This window comes from Cyprinodon variegatus, unplaced genomic scaffold, assembly GCF_000732505.1.
Source record: "Cyprinodon variegatus isolate N-32 unplaced genomic scaffold, C_variegatus-1.0 Scaffold233, whole genome shotgun sequence".
Taxonomy (NCBI): Eukaryota; Metazoa; Chordata; class Actinopteri; order Cyprinodontiformes; family Cyprinodontidae; genus Cyprinodon; species Cyprinodon variegatus.
This window is the reverse complement of record NW_015150686.1, coordinates 4,523-18,935: the sequence shown is the minus strand read 5'-3', so window position 1 is coordinate 18,935 and position 14,413 is coordinate 4,523. Positions and strand designations below refer to the sequence as shown.

Sequence of the window (14,413 nt, the reverse complement as noted above, 5' to 3'; positions counted from 1 at the left end):
TAGAGCTACAGCAGAACCACTGCTGTGTTTTAACATGCAGTTTATCAGTAAGAAAATATTTTCTTTTTACCACATTGCTTTTAACTTGTTGCCACTGTCTAAAACACATATTCTGATGAGCTTACATTGCACTATATCAATAACAGGCCGTTCTTGTGTTATCCATAACAATAAGCTTCTGCTGCGACTCATTTTTCTCTGTGTCTGAGCTAAATGAGTGTCGATGGTGGCAGCAGGCTATGTAAAAAAATAAATAAAGAAAAAACCTGAACTGATTATTTAAAGAAAAAAAAGGGAGACTTGTGCAACCACTGCATGGTCAATATAAAGCCTGCTGTTCTGGTGACACAGCTGTAAAGGCCAATTAATGCTTCTGACACATAGCCTCTGCAACTGTCAAATCTGTCTCTTTCTATGCTTTCGACGGTCGCAAACCCGCGCAGACCTCAAGCGGAAGTGCGCAGACAGAGAGCCGCTGTGATTGGTCCTTCGTATGCCTTTCCGGCTGTCTGTGTTTTCGTCCTTATCGATTTAGTGTGATCCGTCAAAGTTCTTGTGAGTTCTCGAATAGGTTCCCCATTGCGCTTTGGCAGGAAACTGCTGAAATTCCAGACCCACGGTGCAGAAGCATGCCAGTAAAACTGGTTTGCGACCAGATCCAAGCAACATTTGATGTGTGCGGATGCAGAAGTATAATCTGCTCTTAAGGGGAAAAGCACTGAAGCGTGTCTCTTTACAGCAGAGAAGCAATGCTGGTCAGTAGCAGAGCGGAAACGACATCTACCCACAATGATGCCAGAGTTAACGTTGGTTATGCTAAACAAAAAAAAAACGTTAAGCCGCTACGCTAAAAGAGGTTTCAGTTCCTTACTTCAGTGTTCATAATGATGCTAGAACTGAGAGTTTAATGTACTTAAAAGATAACTAATCGTATTTCACTACTTTTTAGGGAGTCTTAACTGCATTTGATCAACTGTCATTAAAAAAAGTACTTTTAACTCCATAAGGATCATTATGGAGTAATTGTACAAAATGCAATTTAATATTTATGCCATCTGTTAAAATATTAAAATGAGAATTTAAACATGGATCTAACATACTACCAACTTGTCAAACCTATTTAATCAAGATTATTTAACAGTATTTACAGATGCTTTACAACACTTAATCTTCCGCTAGATTAAACAGGTTTCATAGCATTTTGTTTTTAATAAATCCAGTTGTTACCAAACAAATCCAGTTGTTAATGAGGCATGAAAAAAAAAAATCATCCCACATAAACAACTGTTTCATTGTTTGTTGATGGAAAACTGCTACTGGGTCGACATGTTTTATGCTTGTTATACTGCTTGTTATACATAGCAGAAGAATAAATTCATTTTTATTTATTTTAAAGTTCATATTTTGAGTTTTCTGCACCTCATTGATGCCCAAACTGACAAATATAAACTTTTATCTCAAACAAGCAGAGTAGGTATTCAAAGTGTCTGTAATATACTAATAGTTTAATTCAGTGCAGATGCAATTGAGTACGTCAAAGTTGTTTCTTTTAAGTACTTTCAATTATAGCTGGGTAATAAATGATAATAGATAAAAATTGAAATTATTGTCTGGGTTTTATTTATTTTCTTGCTTGTTTAGAAGATATAGAACTTAAATAAAATATTGTTATCCATTAAACAAAACTCCCCAATGGTTACCGTAGTAACATATATAAATGAGGAAACATTCAATACTCGCTATTTTTCCCCACTAATTAACAATGATTGTCAGTGGTACAAAGTATAAAGACACTGTAATAGTAGATGTCCATTTTAGTAACTAGAAAGCTTTTTCCCTTTACCTTTACCCAAGTCAGCAGAAATGATTAGGACCTCCAATGATGCTGCAGAAACTGCTTCTATGACGCCTTTTACAAACCAAAAGCATGAAATAATGGCCCCGGAAGAAACAAACAAAAGCTTTGTATGTTTTGTGTGTTTGGAGAAAAAAAAAAAACATATCAAATGGATTAAATGGCATGAAATATTAAATGCCAGTCAGAGTCACAGCAGACAAAGCACTTATGTCGGAGTGTGTTTCCCGACAGAGGAGGATGCAGCTCTGGCCATTAACGGGAGAAAACATCAGCACAAAGAAACCGAGTGCGGACGCGTGACTGCCAGCTTGTGAGGTGGAACAACAAGAACGCATCTCCTGCTTTTAACTCACAAAGCGTCTGCTTATTACATACAAGAGTTCTCACTTTTGTTCTGTTGTTTTGGACTGAAATTGTCACTTTGAATAAACTGTGTCCGAGATTAGAAATTGTGTTTGAAAGGTCACCTACAGGGGATGTATGCATTACTCAGGGGGTTAATTAGGTTAATTGTGATAACAGTACAAGTTGGCAACACAAGTGCCCTGGTTTTAGATGCTTTAAACAACCTGCTTGAAATATTTTCAGACCATATTTGGTTTTAGAGAAACTTAATGAATCCTCTTAAATGATGTGTATACCAGCAACAAGGAAATAAAAACAGTAATACGTGGAATGCTCTGCAGGAGAACCCCATGCACACTACAAAAACTGATCTCTATATTAATACAAATGCCTTAAAATAAATATATTTGACCTTCATTTGAGCAGGCTTTTTGCTCTTAAAAATTGATATTAAGCACCGGAAATAAAATAATGCAGTTATTTTATTCTAATGTTAGATGTAAATCAATTTACTCTATAAGTTAAATGTCTTACTTATCTGCTCAAAACAAGAAAAAAAATATAAAAAAACAAGAAAATCTGACTTACTTAAATGCCAGTTTTTACAGTGCAAGGACAAACCTCCCTCAAACACAAACTAGCCAATATTAACATCCTGAATTAAGATTTCTTTAAATAATTCAGTTATATTCTGTTTTTATTAAGGCGTTAACACATTCACAAAAAATAACACAGTCTAATAGTTTTCATTCTTTACTAAAAAGCAACAAATACTTAACTCAGATAAAAAAAATATTACTACAGCTTTATACATTGATAATTATTTAATATATTTGGATTTTAAAACTAGTGCTGGACAGTTGATTGCAGTTGCAATTTAAAAAAAAAGCCATTTTAAAAAATCGCAGAGGTACTCCATTTTTGCTTGTGTAACTGTCTCCCCCTTTAGGGGGCAGTACTAGGGATGTGCGATATTGGGATTTTGGCCGATATCCGATATTTTAAAACTCATGTAGCCGATAACCAATATCGATACCGATGTTAAAGCTGGACAAAAATAAGTAGTCATTGAAAATAGCAGTTTTATTATCCATTTCTGACACTTTGAAAAATAATATACTCAAATATATTTTCATATGCTGATATCAAATTGATTTTTAAAAACGCGGTATCGATCTATTTTACTTTCAAAATCTCGTGAAATTTCATCGTTCTGTTACAAACTCTCGTGATATGTTGCAAATTCTTGTGAGATTTTGTTAGTAAAATAGATCGATACCACGTCAATATATCAACATATAAAAATAGGGCAAAATTTCGTGAATTTTCGGGGGATTTTGTAGCATAACGATGACATAAAGCAATATTTCATTAGTAAAAGAGATTGATATGGTGTTTTTAAATATTGATATTTTAATGTATCAATATTTTTTCCCTCGTCTTTAGAAGTTTTTAAGTCTGTAAAAAAGAAGTTTTTGAGGGGGAAGAAGAAGAAGTAGTATTTTTTTTTTTTAGACTTTAGAAACTCAGAAGCTGATCAAATATCGGGTTAAATATCGGTGGGGTGGCTGATGTCCGATATTCAGTTTTAAGGCCGATACTGATAGGGGGCCGATTATATCGTGCATCCCTAGGCAGTACTATGCTTAAAGGGTTTAAGAGGGGAAGAGAAAGTTGCAGCTAGCTAACAGATCTATGCATACAAGCTAGAAGAAACCACTTTTCCATGCAACACTAAAGTCCCCTAAGATTGGACTCTGGACACGAGCATTAGAGGCGCATAAGGACAATAAAACCATTGAGCTAAACATGTCTCTTTTTGCTATTTTGTTGTTTTTCTACGCTATTGAGGGTAAATTCCTCATATCGAATCTCTATATGGCATTTAGGTCAAATTTGTTAGTCGTCTATTAAAGTTTTTAATTGGTATGTTTATAGTCATGTACTTATATATTATGCTTTACTTCTGAGTTGCCATTCGAACTATTCATCATTTGTACCATCTATGAATGACGACACCATGATGAAACTCCGGAAATTCGGTCCTAGTTTAAGTTATTCCCCACCAACACACATCTGACCACCCTCTTTGGAGGCACCCCTGCTAGTCCGCCAGGGAAACCGGCAGCAGTCTTCTTTCAGTTGGCTAAGCAGCAGTGCAAAGTAACAGGTGGGGGAGGGGTAATGCTGCATCAAGCTGGAGAGAAACACTTTTTCTTTCATGTCATTAGCATGATTTTAGGCTGTAGCAATCACATCAGGGGGACATTTTGTGATTTTAAATACTAGCTTTTTACAATTTTGTAGCTCGATACGCAAAGTTGAGGCCCCGGAGAGGCTTAGGTTGAGTGGTAACGCTTCTCACCGGCTGAGACATATAAGCAGTGATATTTTTATGCCACTGACTGCAAAAACAAAATAACAAAAAAAAAAAAAGACAAAGACAAAAGCTTGCCAGAAAAAAAAAGCACAAGCAGTGGGATGCCAGGGCAGCTGCATTTAACAGTGGCCATTAAATGTTATTAATCCAACATCTTTACAAAGTCAGCAGAGCACACAAACAAACGCTAACACATGTGGCTTTAACACTTTGCTTGCATCAGAAAGTAGCAAACTAATGAGCAAAGACCGAAGTTTGCAGATTTAAAAGGAACTCGATGCTCGGTCCAAGGAAAGAAACAGGAAAAAGTGGATCTGTACCTGAAGGGACTCGGGATGTGTTTAAGTGAGCATGTGTGTTGATATGTGTGTGTGTGTAGTTTGGCTAAAATCCAACCACAGCCTGTACCACTACCCTCCCTTTCCCCAGAACCACCCTAAAATCCTCCCTGGGCCTCCAGCGATAGAATCCCTACGGGAGACTGGAAACAGAACAGAGCAGAGAGGAGGGAGATAGGCGCAGAATAAAGCTGCTTTCCTCCTACTGCACATGCACGAAAAGATCAGGGGCGCTCCTAAAAACTCCGCAAAAAGGACAACCCTGTGGAGCCCACAAAATATTCTGGTAATTGGAAAGCAAACCAAGAGTCAGACCTTTAGGGGGATGTGTTTAGAAGAACAGATTTTAAAGTCTGTAAGTTTATGCTTTTACGTACATATACTCAAAATTACACCTGATATTGGAACATAGTTTTTGGAGATGTAAAATACACACTATCACAATTTCATAATATTTTCTAGTCTTTTTTTTAAAGAAAGGGATCTTAGGAATCTTAATTTAGGTAAACTACAAACTAAAGATATACAGATACATTTGTTTTGGCTAATATTTGCATTTCTCTCTCAATATGTATGTGTTGGTTTATTCGGCAGCCATGCATTATCCTTCCTTCTATTACCAATCCATTGTTTATGTTTGATTGGCTAATAAACATTTCTATTTAAACTTATGTAATTTACATTTCTGTTACAATTATTTTTGTATCAGTTTTAAAATGTAAATAAAGTTAAAGCAACATCAGCCTAAAGGATACAAAACAACTGGCAGCACAAAACCAGTAGCTGTTGCCAAAAATAATCAGAATCGAAATCGGCCTATAAACCTGCATCTGTCGATCGCTAGTACAAACCTCTATATTCAGTTTTAAGTGCATAAACCATCAGCATTTTACATTTTATGGTGCACTCTAACTTTAAAATAACATTTTTATCTCTTTAAAACACAGATTTATACACAAAAATCAACACACTGGAATCATACATACACACAGAGCAGCAACCAGCAGCAGCAGTAGAGGAAACTTAAGCTATCGTACATATAAACGGGGAGAATATGTCCTCTTTTTGTGGAGCAAATCTGCACCTATAGGTTATGCCAACTTGACCCTCCAAACTTGTTGAAGAGGAAAATAATCTAAGCAGGTCTGATCTCAAAAAAAAGAAGAAAAAAAATCTCAAGAGAGACAAAAAAAAAAAAATCAATGTTGCAACTCATTTGTCCTTTTCTCTACATTCATGCCGTAAAAATATTCTGGCTGTAAGCCTTTGTGAATTATATATGGGTGACTACTGCTCCTACATTTGCTTCAGAGCATCTCACACACTAACTGAGCTACCTGCGAAGGAAAAAAAACATTTTCCTTCAACAACTACTTTTAGTAATTTGCCCGCGTGTCTAAATCGTACACTCACACAGAGGTGCATGTTGGGAGAAAGAGTCAACTGCAAGGCCTGAACAAAATTACCATCATTATCCATAACCATAAACAAGCCTGATGATGATGATGATGGTTTTAAAAATAATAATAGCAATCCAGCCTGAGTGCTTTTTCACATAACAGTGACAACATTAGTCACACCGGCAGCAGAGAAATGAAAGGCTCGCTGCCTTGAGAGCTCGCCTTTGTTGCCGCTGCTGATGGGGCAAATTGGCAGGCAGAGCCGGCAGATGCGGGTCCTTAAAGACGGATGTAAAAATAGTGGGCTGTCGATTTGCCCGCTGCGCTGGCGAGGATCCAAGGCAAACAACATAACAGGAGTTGAGGAATAACAGGAAAAGGGAGAAGCCACGGTGAAAGTATGCCCGAGTTCCTGTCACTTAGCGCAGGTCACACCTAATGTCACCTTCCTCTGGCTGCACCGCCGGGACGAAACAATGTCTTTGCCATATGCTCTGATTTCGTAGCTCGAGATTTATTTAAATGAAAATTTGCTGGTGGCCTGGTTACCCAAAAGTAACGATGAGCCCCTCTGCTGCCACCACACCGAGTCACACACAACTGGAGGTTCTCACTGCTGCCCAGACCTGTGACAGCTGCTGCATTCTTGCCATATCAGTGTGTGTGTGTTGTTGGCTGGGCCCTGCGCTCATGTCCCCCCCTCATTAGCAGGCGGTGGGGTGTTGACATCCTGAGCGACTGCCTCTTCAAATACACACTTCCTCCTCAATCCGGCAACTTCTCCTGAATGCAGGAAACTGCCCAGAGACAAATGACTGAATGAAGTTTTTTTTTTTTTTTTTTTTTTTTTTTTTTTGCATGCATATGATCCTAGAAAAGTTCTGACAAAACCTGCAATAAAAGCTGTTTCAGATGCTGCTCCCCGTTTATTTACGCTCTCACATGTCCAGCTGCTCCACTGCTTTATCAAACCTGCATGCATTTCTGAATCCCACTTTATTGATTGTTTTGGAAAAGTAGAGAAACACCAATCAGGCTGTCCTGGGTGATACCGATTTCCTGTCTCTGCTGCTGATTCCGATTTTGACCAATTCTAGTTTTTTGTTAGTTTGCAAAAAATAAGCAAACCTGAAGAATGTGCTGCAGGTTCTTGCAGGCAGTTGTTTTTGGATCTAAAATAAATAGCAGAATTACCAGATTAATTCTATTTATGCATCAAAGAATCTGACCCTGAATTTTAGCTGATTATAACTAACCTTAGGGAAGCTGTAAGCTCGGTGATGCATTTATTAACTAAAAAAGTTGTGAGTTTTATTTTCAATGTTAATGATTAGAATGATTTTTGGTTATTTGCTTGATCAGCTGACTGTCGCATCTTTAGATAAAAAACATCTTGCATTAAAATAAAAACATGCCACTCTTAGAGACATGGTGCTGCACGAAGCAGAGACGTCGTCTCTGACTCTCCTGAATTCATCTCTGCATCTCCTCCACATCATTCAGGCATTCGCCTCCCGTCTCCTTGGGACAAACAGGAAACAGCTGACACAGTGCCCTGAAAGAAGCTCACATGATGCGTATTGATCACCGTTTGCCCCCCCTCCAGGGTCTCGCACGCAGAGTCGGGGTCAGCGCTCACCCATCCTGCAGGGCATCGCTGCACAACTGCAGAGTTTGCAGGATGACCCCCCCAAAAATGCACATGATCAAGACAGTATTTAATGAAGAAATGTTTTTTTTTCTCGTAGCAGCTTCAGAAAAGGACAGAAATGGATGCGATAATGCAACCACCGGACAAACTTAACCTTTAGGGTTAGGCAGTAAAAAAAAGGCTGCGTACGTCATATCTCTGCGGCTGGTAGCTGGGTAAACATACTGGGGACCGCAGCATGAATGGGACTCATGCATCAGGCTACAGCTAGATGACTTCTTAACAGAGCACACATACTGTACACAACAAGCTGCGCTATATCCTCCACTGAGATTTCTGTCGTGCAAAAATGATGCTGCCCACAAACTGAGAGGGATGCTCCTAATGTCACTTTAAAGTCAAGCTTTACGCCTTTTCTAAGTCACTCGCCACTCTCCTGGTCATTATGTGCTTTTAAAACTGGTAGCAGAGGAATCGTTTTTCTGTTTTTGCAGAGAGTAGATTTTTGTGCTGCATTTAAGTACGTCTTTACTTGAGATGCTGAGAAAAAGAAACACTATCGAAGAGAAGAAGAAGAAGTGGTGAAAGACAGGGACACAGAAGAAAAAAGAAAGAGTAGTAATGGGGGAAGTGGTGCATGTCTTTTCTGCAAATCTCCTCTTTCACCTCTGCTCTCCTCCAGCTCTCCATCAGGCCAGCCAAGAGACACTTCACCTCGCACCCGCACACACATGGAGCCTGAGCCAACACACACATAAAGAGTGCACACACTCATCCTCCAGCATGCGCACACACACACATCACTGGCATATGACTGTTGAGCCACCCACTCAGAAAAATAAATGGCAGGAGCTCAGACACGAACGCCTCGACACCAGATGCGTGCACGTATAGACATCCATATGCTTCGTGTGCAACGACCCATCAAAGACAGACATGGAAATAATAACAGTCGAATGTAACCATACGTACACACGCACACATTCACTCACTGTGGATAATTCTGCACATATGCATCGAATCACTGCCTTCTGAGGCCCGCTCCACGGGAAAAAACAGCAGTGCATGAGCAACATGCCACACTCCTGTACCAAACACTGTAAAACAAGCTGCTCTCTCTCTCAAACACACAAACACACGCATAGACTTGCAGCTATAAGTCTATTAGGGTGTTAATAGGCAGATTAGTTTGCACTGTGATCCAAGTTGAAGAGGATATTATCCTCCCGACTTTTTTTTTTTTCCTTTTCTCCTCAGACAAAACAAAGCAGAGCTTTTCTACAAACACGTCTGTCATCACGCCTCGACACTGATTAATGTTCTCACATAGAAACACCACAAAAAGCCACTCAAATCTCAATCTAATTAGGAAAAAAATAGCTCCACGTGACACAAGATGGTCAAAACAGCAAAGACAGATGAGAGCAAATCAAGCTTATAAATTTATATAATTTTAAAACCGAATGCGGGCACCAATTCTGCTGATCAATGCATGCAGTGGGAGAAAAATAGGTGGAAAGGGAATTTTATTAACAAAAAAAAGAAAAAAAAAGACTTCCTGCTTTTATTAGGCATGTATCTTTGGATTAAAATAACAAAATATTTTTTAAAAAAAATAGCAAGTGGCAAAAATAAAAATGGTAAAATCTAGTAAGTTATTTTACTTTAAATTTGGAGAAACAATTAAAGAGGGAAATTTAGTTAGAAAGTTAATAAATCACAATAAAATGATTTGATTAAAAAGTTGTATCTATTTTTTTTATTTATTATTTTACTTTATTTTAAAATGTCCCTCTGAGTTCACATGTAAATTTTCAGGGTCTCCGTGTGAGAGGAAGCAGAGAGGAGTCAGGGAAATTCTGATGCCACTGTACCTCTTCCAGGTCTCGGCCCATTGTCGACCTGTCGCCCTTCAAAGGAAGCCGCGTTACTGCACCCTTGCAAAAAGAAAAGGAAGATTCTATTTTAGAAATAGCTTTAGAGTAAAAGAGCAAACTCTAATCTAGTTGTATTTTATTGAATCTCTTTTTTTCTTTCACGCAAATAAGCTGCGCGCCTGGGTGGCATCTCCAGGTTTGAGTTGAAGGCGCATTTTTTTTAACGAGCCTCTTAAACTCTGATGCAGGTTCCCACGTTTTCTCTGACACTAAGCGGAGAGGAAAACATAAAAAATGAAGAAAAAAAAAGGGACGCGGCCTCCGGCTGCTGTGTTGCTGAGGAAACATCCCTGATGAGCCAATTAGGCCCGTGGTAGCGCCTAAATGCGGAGTTTTTAACTTGCATCGGTCGATATTCAAAGCAGCGCATGTTGCGGCTCAATCTGGGCTTCAAATAATATTTCTACAAAATGCCTGAAAAAAAAAACACTTTCAGCTCATTTTAATATTTTTTTTCTTCCAGAAAGTTAAAAAAGTTTTATTTTGTTGGGTAAAATGCGCACAGATGACAGAAAAATGGCAACAACAAAAAAAAAAGGCTGTAGCATATTAATAAAATCTGATTGTTTTTGTTTTATATAACTATTCTGCATTCCTGTATTTTTTTGCGGAATATGTATAATTTCCAGTTTTAAAAAAACAGAAAACAATTTAAACCCCACAGAGGCCTTAACTCCTGGATGCTTATTATTCACATTTCAGAAATGTCTACAAACTTTTCCCGGTTTTGATTAAAGATTTAAAAAAAATAAAATAAACTAAATATATATGTATGTATAAATATATATATATGACAAAAATAAAATATTAATACGAAATGTTGGAGTTTCACTCTATAGTAATTCTAATAAAAATAATTAAGTCATTTATTTTTCCTGTTTTGTAACAATATTGTTTTTATTTTTTGCAAACAAAAAAATATTAAAGTTAATATTTAATCTAATGCTAACATACTTGCTGATGACTTACATTTTTTTCTTATAAAAGTTGTCTTAAAAAAAAACCTCGAGGAGAAACAAAATAAAGGTTAAAGAGATTTAACCGTTTATCCTGATCGATTGGTTTTTAGAAACTGAGATTATCCTTGCACCTGCAAGAAACCACATCTGATTTTTGAGGATCAGCTTTTTTATTATTATTATTTGGTTCAATTAAATCATATCGAAGTTACAATCAGATTCTCAGCTCCTGTCACATATTTGGAGCAGTGCTTCCAGATGTTTGGGGCTTGTTGACGCGCATCAGCGGAGGAGCCGCGTCTCTCCAGGACTCATTGCGCTCCGTAGTCTCCTTCCTCCGCGCGTATCGATCAGATCTAATCCGGCCTAACAAACTATAAAACCCCGCAGCCCCCCCTCCCCGGCTCCTCTTTTTACAGGAGATTTTTTTTTTTTTTAGCAGCGCGCACGAACCCATAACGCAGCTCTCTGGCCGAACCCCCCAGGGGTGCGCCAGGCTCGGCAAACACAAAGTCATTATCGCTTAGATTCCAATAAGGCAAGTCTGTCAAGGAACGAGCTTCCTTCGGAGAATTTATGTCAGAGGATATCTTCTAAGTGATGCGCAGAAGGATAAATAACAGCGAGTCCCACAGCTGATTACACTGAAACAACGATGCGCGTTAGTGCAGAGGAGAGGGGGTTCCAGCACATGCGGAGCGCAGGGGCCCATCCACCTGCTCTTACCGGCACTGGGAGGGGGGTCTCTACAACCCACACCTCCTTCTCAATTATTTTTATTCAGACATCAGTGGCTTCACATTATTTATTTTAGGGAAAAACATCATAAAATTAAAAATGAGCTTCCAACTTTTAGTTAAAACAGGAAATTGTCATGCTGATAAAACTGTCAAGGGATAATTTTATTCCAGATATGAAAGTAGGAAAAATAACAAACATGCAGTAATAAAAATGAGTCAGAGAAAAGGGATAATACTGCATGAAAAGTTACAACACGGAGCGGCTGCGGCCTGGGTGCGTAACAGCGCGTGCATGGCACCACAGAGCCCGCGGTGATTAACTGCGACCTGGCAGCCGTGCGCGATCCTCACCGTCTCCCCCTCACACGCGCGCGCGCGAACGGAGGCGCACAAACACGCACGCGCGCACGAACTTCCCACTTTGAACATTCCTCCTCCCTTTCTGCCTCCGACATTTCTCCAAAAATCTGTTAAAAATAACTGTGCTGCTCCGGATCCAGGCTTACACCTGGGTTGAAATACATTTTAAAAAGGCTGCAGATCGAATTTAAAACAGGAATAAAAAATAAAAATATATTTAAAAAAAATGTTTCCAGGCGAGGCTCGGTTCTTCCGCGGCTGCTCTGTGGCTGTGCAACCGTGCAGGGTACTCCCTGGGTCGGCCACAGGAAGAGAAATGAGTCGGTCTCGGATGGAGCTTCTGGATGAAGCGCTCAGGTTTCCAAAACACGGCTGGTTTTTGCTTTAACTCAGCCTCATTTATGGAGGCTTTAAAACAAGGTGTGTATAAGGAGTCCATACAGGGGAGCCAATTAATGAATAATCTCATATATGGGGAAATAATAAGAAGAATATAAACCTGTGGTTTTAAAAATTGACAAATTGCACTATATCATGAATGATGCTATTTAACATTGTATATATATTTAAGGAATCCATGCATGATGCAAATAAATAATTTTTTTTAAAGCACCTGGAAATAAAGACCCATGCAAAAAAATTAATCTAATCTTATCAAGGAAAGTTAAGAAAAAAATAATAATTTTGCAAATTCAAATTCTGATCCTCTCTCTAACAAAACAGCAACAATCAGCCCTAACCTGTTAACACACACACACACACACACACACACAGAGAGAGACAAAGATCCAAGACACAGATACTTTCCTGGACCAAGAGGTGGAAGATGTTAACAAGCAGACATGAGGGATGAAGTTTGTTTCCCTCCACAGAACGGACACCCAGACAGAGATCTGAGGTGGACAGGATGCAGACGTACCTGCTGGGACATTCTGTAGAGGAGGTTGCTGTCAGTGCTCTGCTGCTGCCATGTCCCCATGAAGCCCGGCTGCTCAGCACTAGGCGGTCTGGTGCTGAACTGCATGGAGCTCTCGCCTGCTCCCTCAGCGTTCCTGCTGCTGCTAACAATGCTAACACCACCCAGACCACCACCACTGCCTCCGATGCTGCTGAGGTGACTCTGACTTCTGGAGGGGATCCTCACACCGACGGTGGCTTCGTTAACCTGAGCCGGAGGGGGTGACTCCGGGGCTCTGCTGGGCTCTGCGGGGACCGTGTCAGGCTCGCTGCTTCTCACATCCAACTCTGCCTCCTTGGACTTGGAAAGAGGGAGAGATGAGGGGGAGGGAGGGTAAGAGGGGAGAAGTAGGAGTGTGAAGGAGGAGAGAAGAAAATAAGTCAGCAAAGGTGGGTTCTTTTAGGGTCGTGATGTCTTTGGGGTTTTCTTTTGTGAACAGGATAACTTGGCGGCACAGCAGTGTGTGTTTGGATGTAATTGTTATGAAGCTGGAGGGAGAAAAAAAAGGGGGGGTGCTTGCGGTGAATCTCCTCAGGGGCCTCCTGATCTTGTGGGGTGGGTGAGGGGTGGGCACCATTGGAGGTGAGGTGGGTTGGAGAGAAGGATGGAGAGGCTGATGAAAAGCTGAGCAAGAATGGAGTAAAACAAAATAAAAAGGTGGAGGGGACCCAGGAAGGAAAGCAGCAACATGGACACACCAGAACATGCTTCATCTGCCTGCATAATGTTCAAAAATGAGTGTCAAAGAGCAACAAAGTTTGGAATAAGAAATCAGCAAAGACAACACATGCACAGGAATTCTGCAAAGCTGAAGTGATCCTGGAGAGCTAAGATAGGTTCCTATAAATCTGAGCCTGAAGTTTGGTTCTAAAAGGTCCCATTAAAGCCCAAGAGTTGAGTCGTGTCTTACCATCAAACCACTGGCTGTCCCGGGAAAGTGAGGATGAAGTGTGAGCTGAGCCACCAGCTATCCCGCTCCTCTCCCTGCCTCCTTTTCTTTCTCTCTCTGTGTGACTCCGTCCCTCTCCTGACGTCCGTGCCGCTGCCTGTCCTCCCTCCTATCCTCTCCCTTTACTCCTCTCTCTCTTTCTCTCTCTCTCTCTGTCTGACTCCTCTGTACTCCACCGCAGCCACGGAGGGACTGAGCAGGAGCACCTCAGAGTTGGTGTGTGTGTGTGAGAAAGAGAGCAAAGCGAGGGAGAGAGGAAATGTGTGTGTGTGCCGGGCCGGTGAAGGCTCAACTGTGCCTCTCTGCTCTGAGATGCTCAGTGACACTGCGCTGCACACTTCTCCTGCATGGACACCCCTCCTCTGCTCGGGGCAGGGAGGTGGGGGCATCGCTGAGCAGTAAGAGGAGGAGGAGGAGATGAGGATGAGGGGGGAGTTAGCTGCTTGTCCCCCTGCCTTATTACCATGTTCACTGCTGTTAGTGGCCGGCGTTTCTTAAAACAAAGTTCTCCTATGGGACAGACCCCACACACACCAAC

At 40.3% G+C, this 14,413-nt stretch overlaps 1 protein-coding gene across 2 annotated transcripts in view; it reads right to left on the bottom strand.

Annotated features, from left to right (window-relative positions):
* The window catches only part of LOC107088941 (zinc finger protein basonuclin-2-like), a 117,944-nt gene extending 103,760 nt beyond the window's left edge, over window positions 1-14,184 (bottom strand). The window contains exons 1-3 of one of the 2 annotated variants that reach the window (XM_015381407.1): window positions 13,837-14,184; window positions 12,888-13,226; window positions 9,847-9,909 (exon numbers count right to left, since the gene is read on the bottom strand). In XM_015381407.1, coding sequence (XP_015236893.1) covers window positions 9,847-9,909; window positions 12,888-13,226; window positions 13,837-13,839 — 405 coding nt within the window. In that variant the 5' untranslated portion in view covers window positions 13,840-14,184. The remainder of the gene's footprint in view (window positions 1-9,846; window positions 9,910-12,887; window positions 13,227-13,836) is intronic. The other variant, XM_015381408.1, reaches the window with a different exon arrangement.
* Window positions 14,185-14,413: the final 229 nt, after the last annotated feature.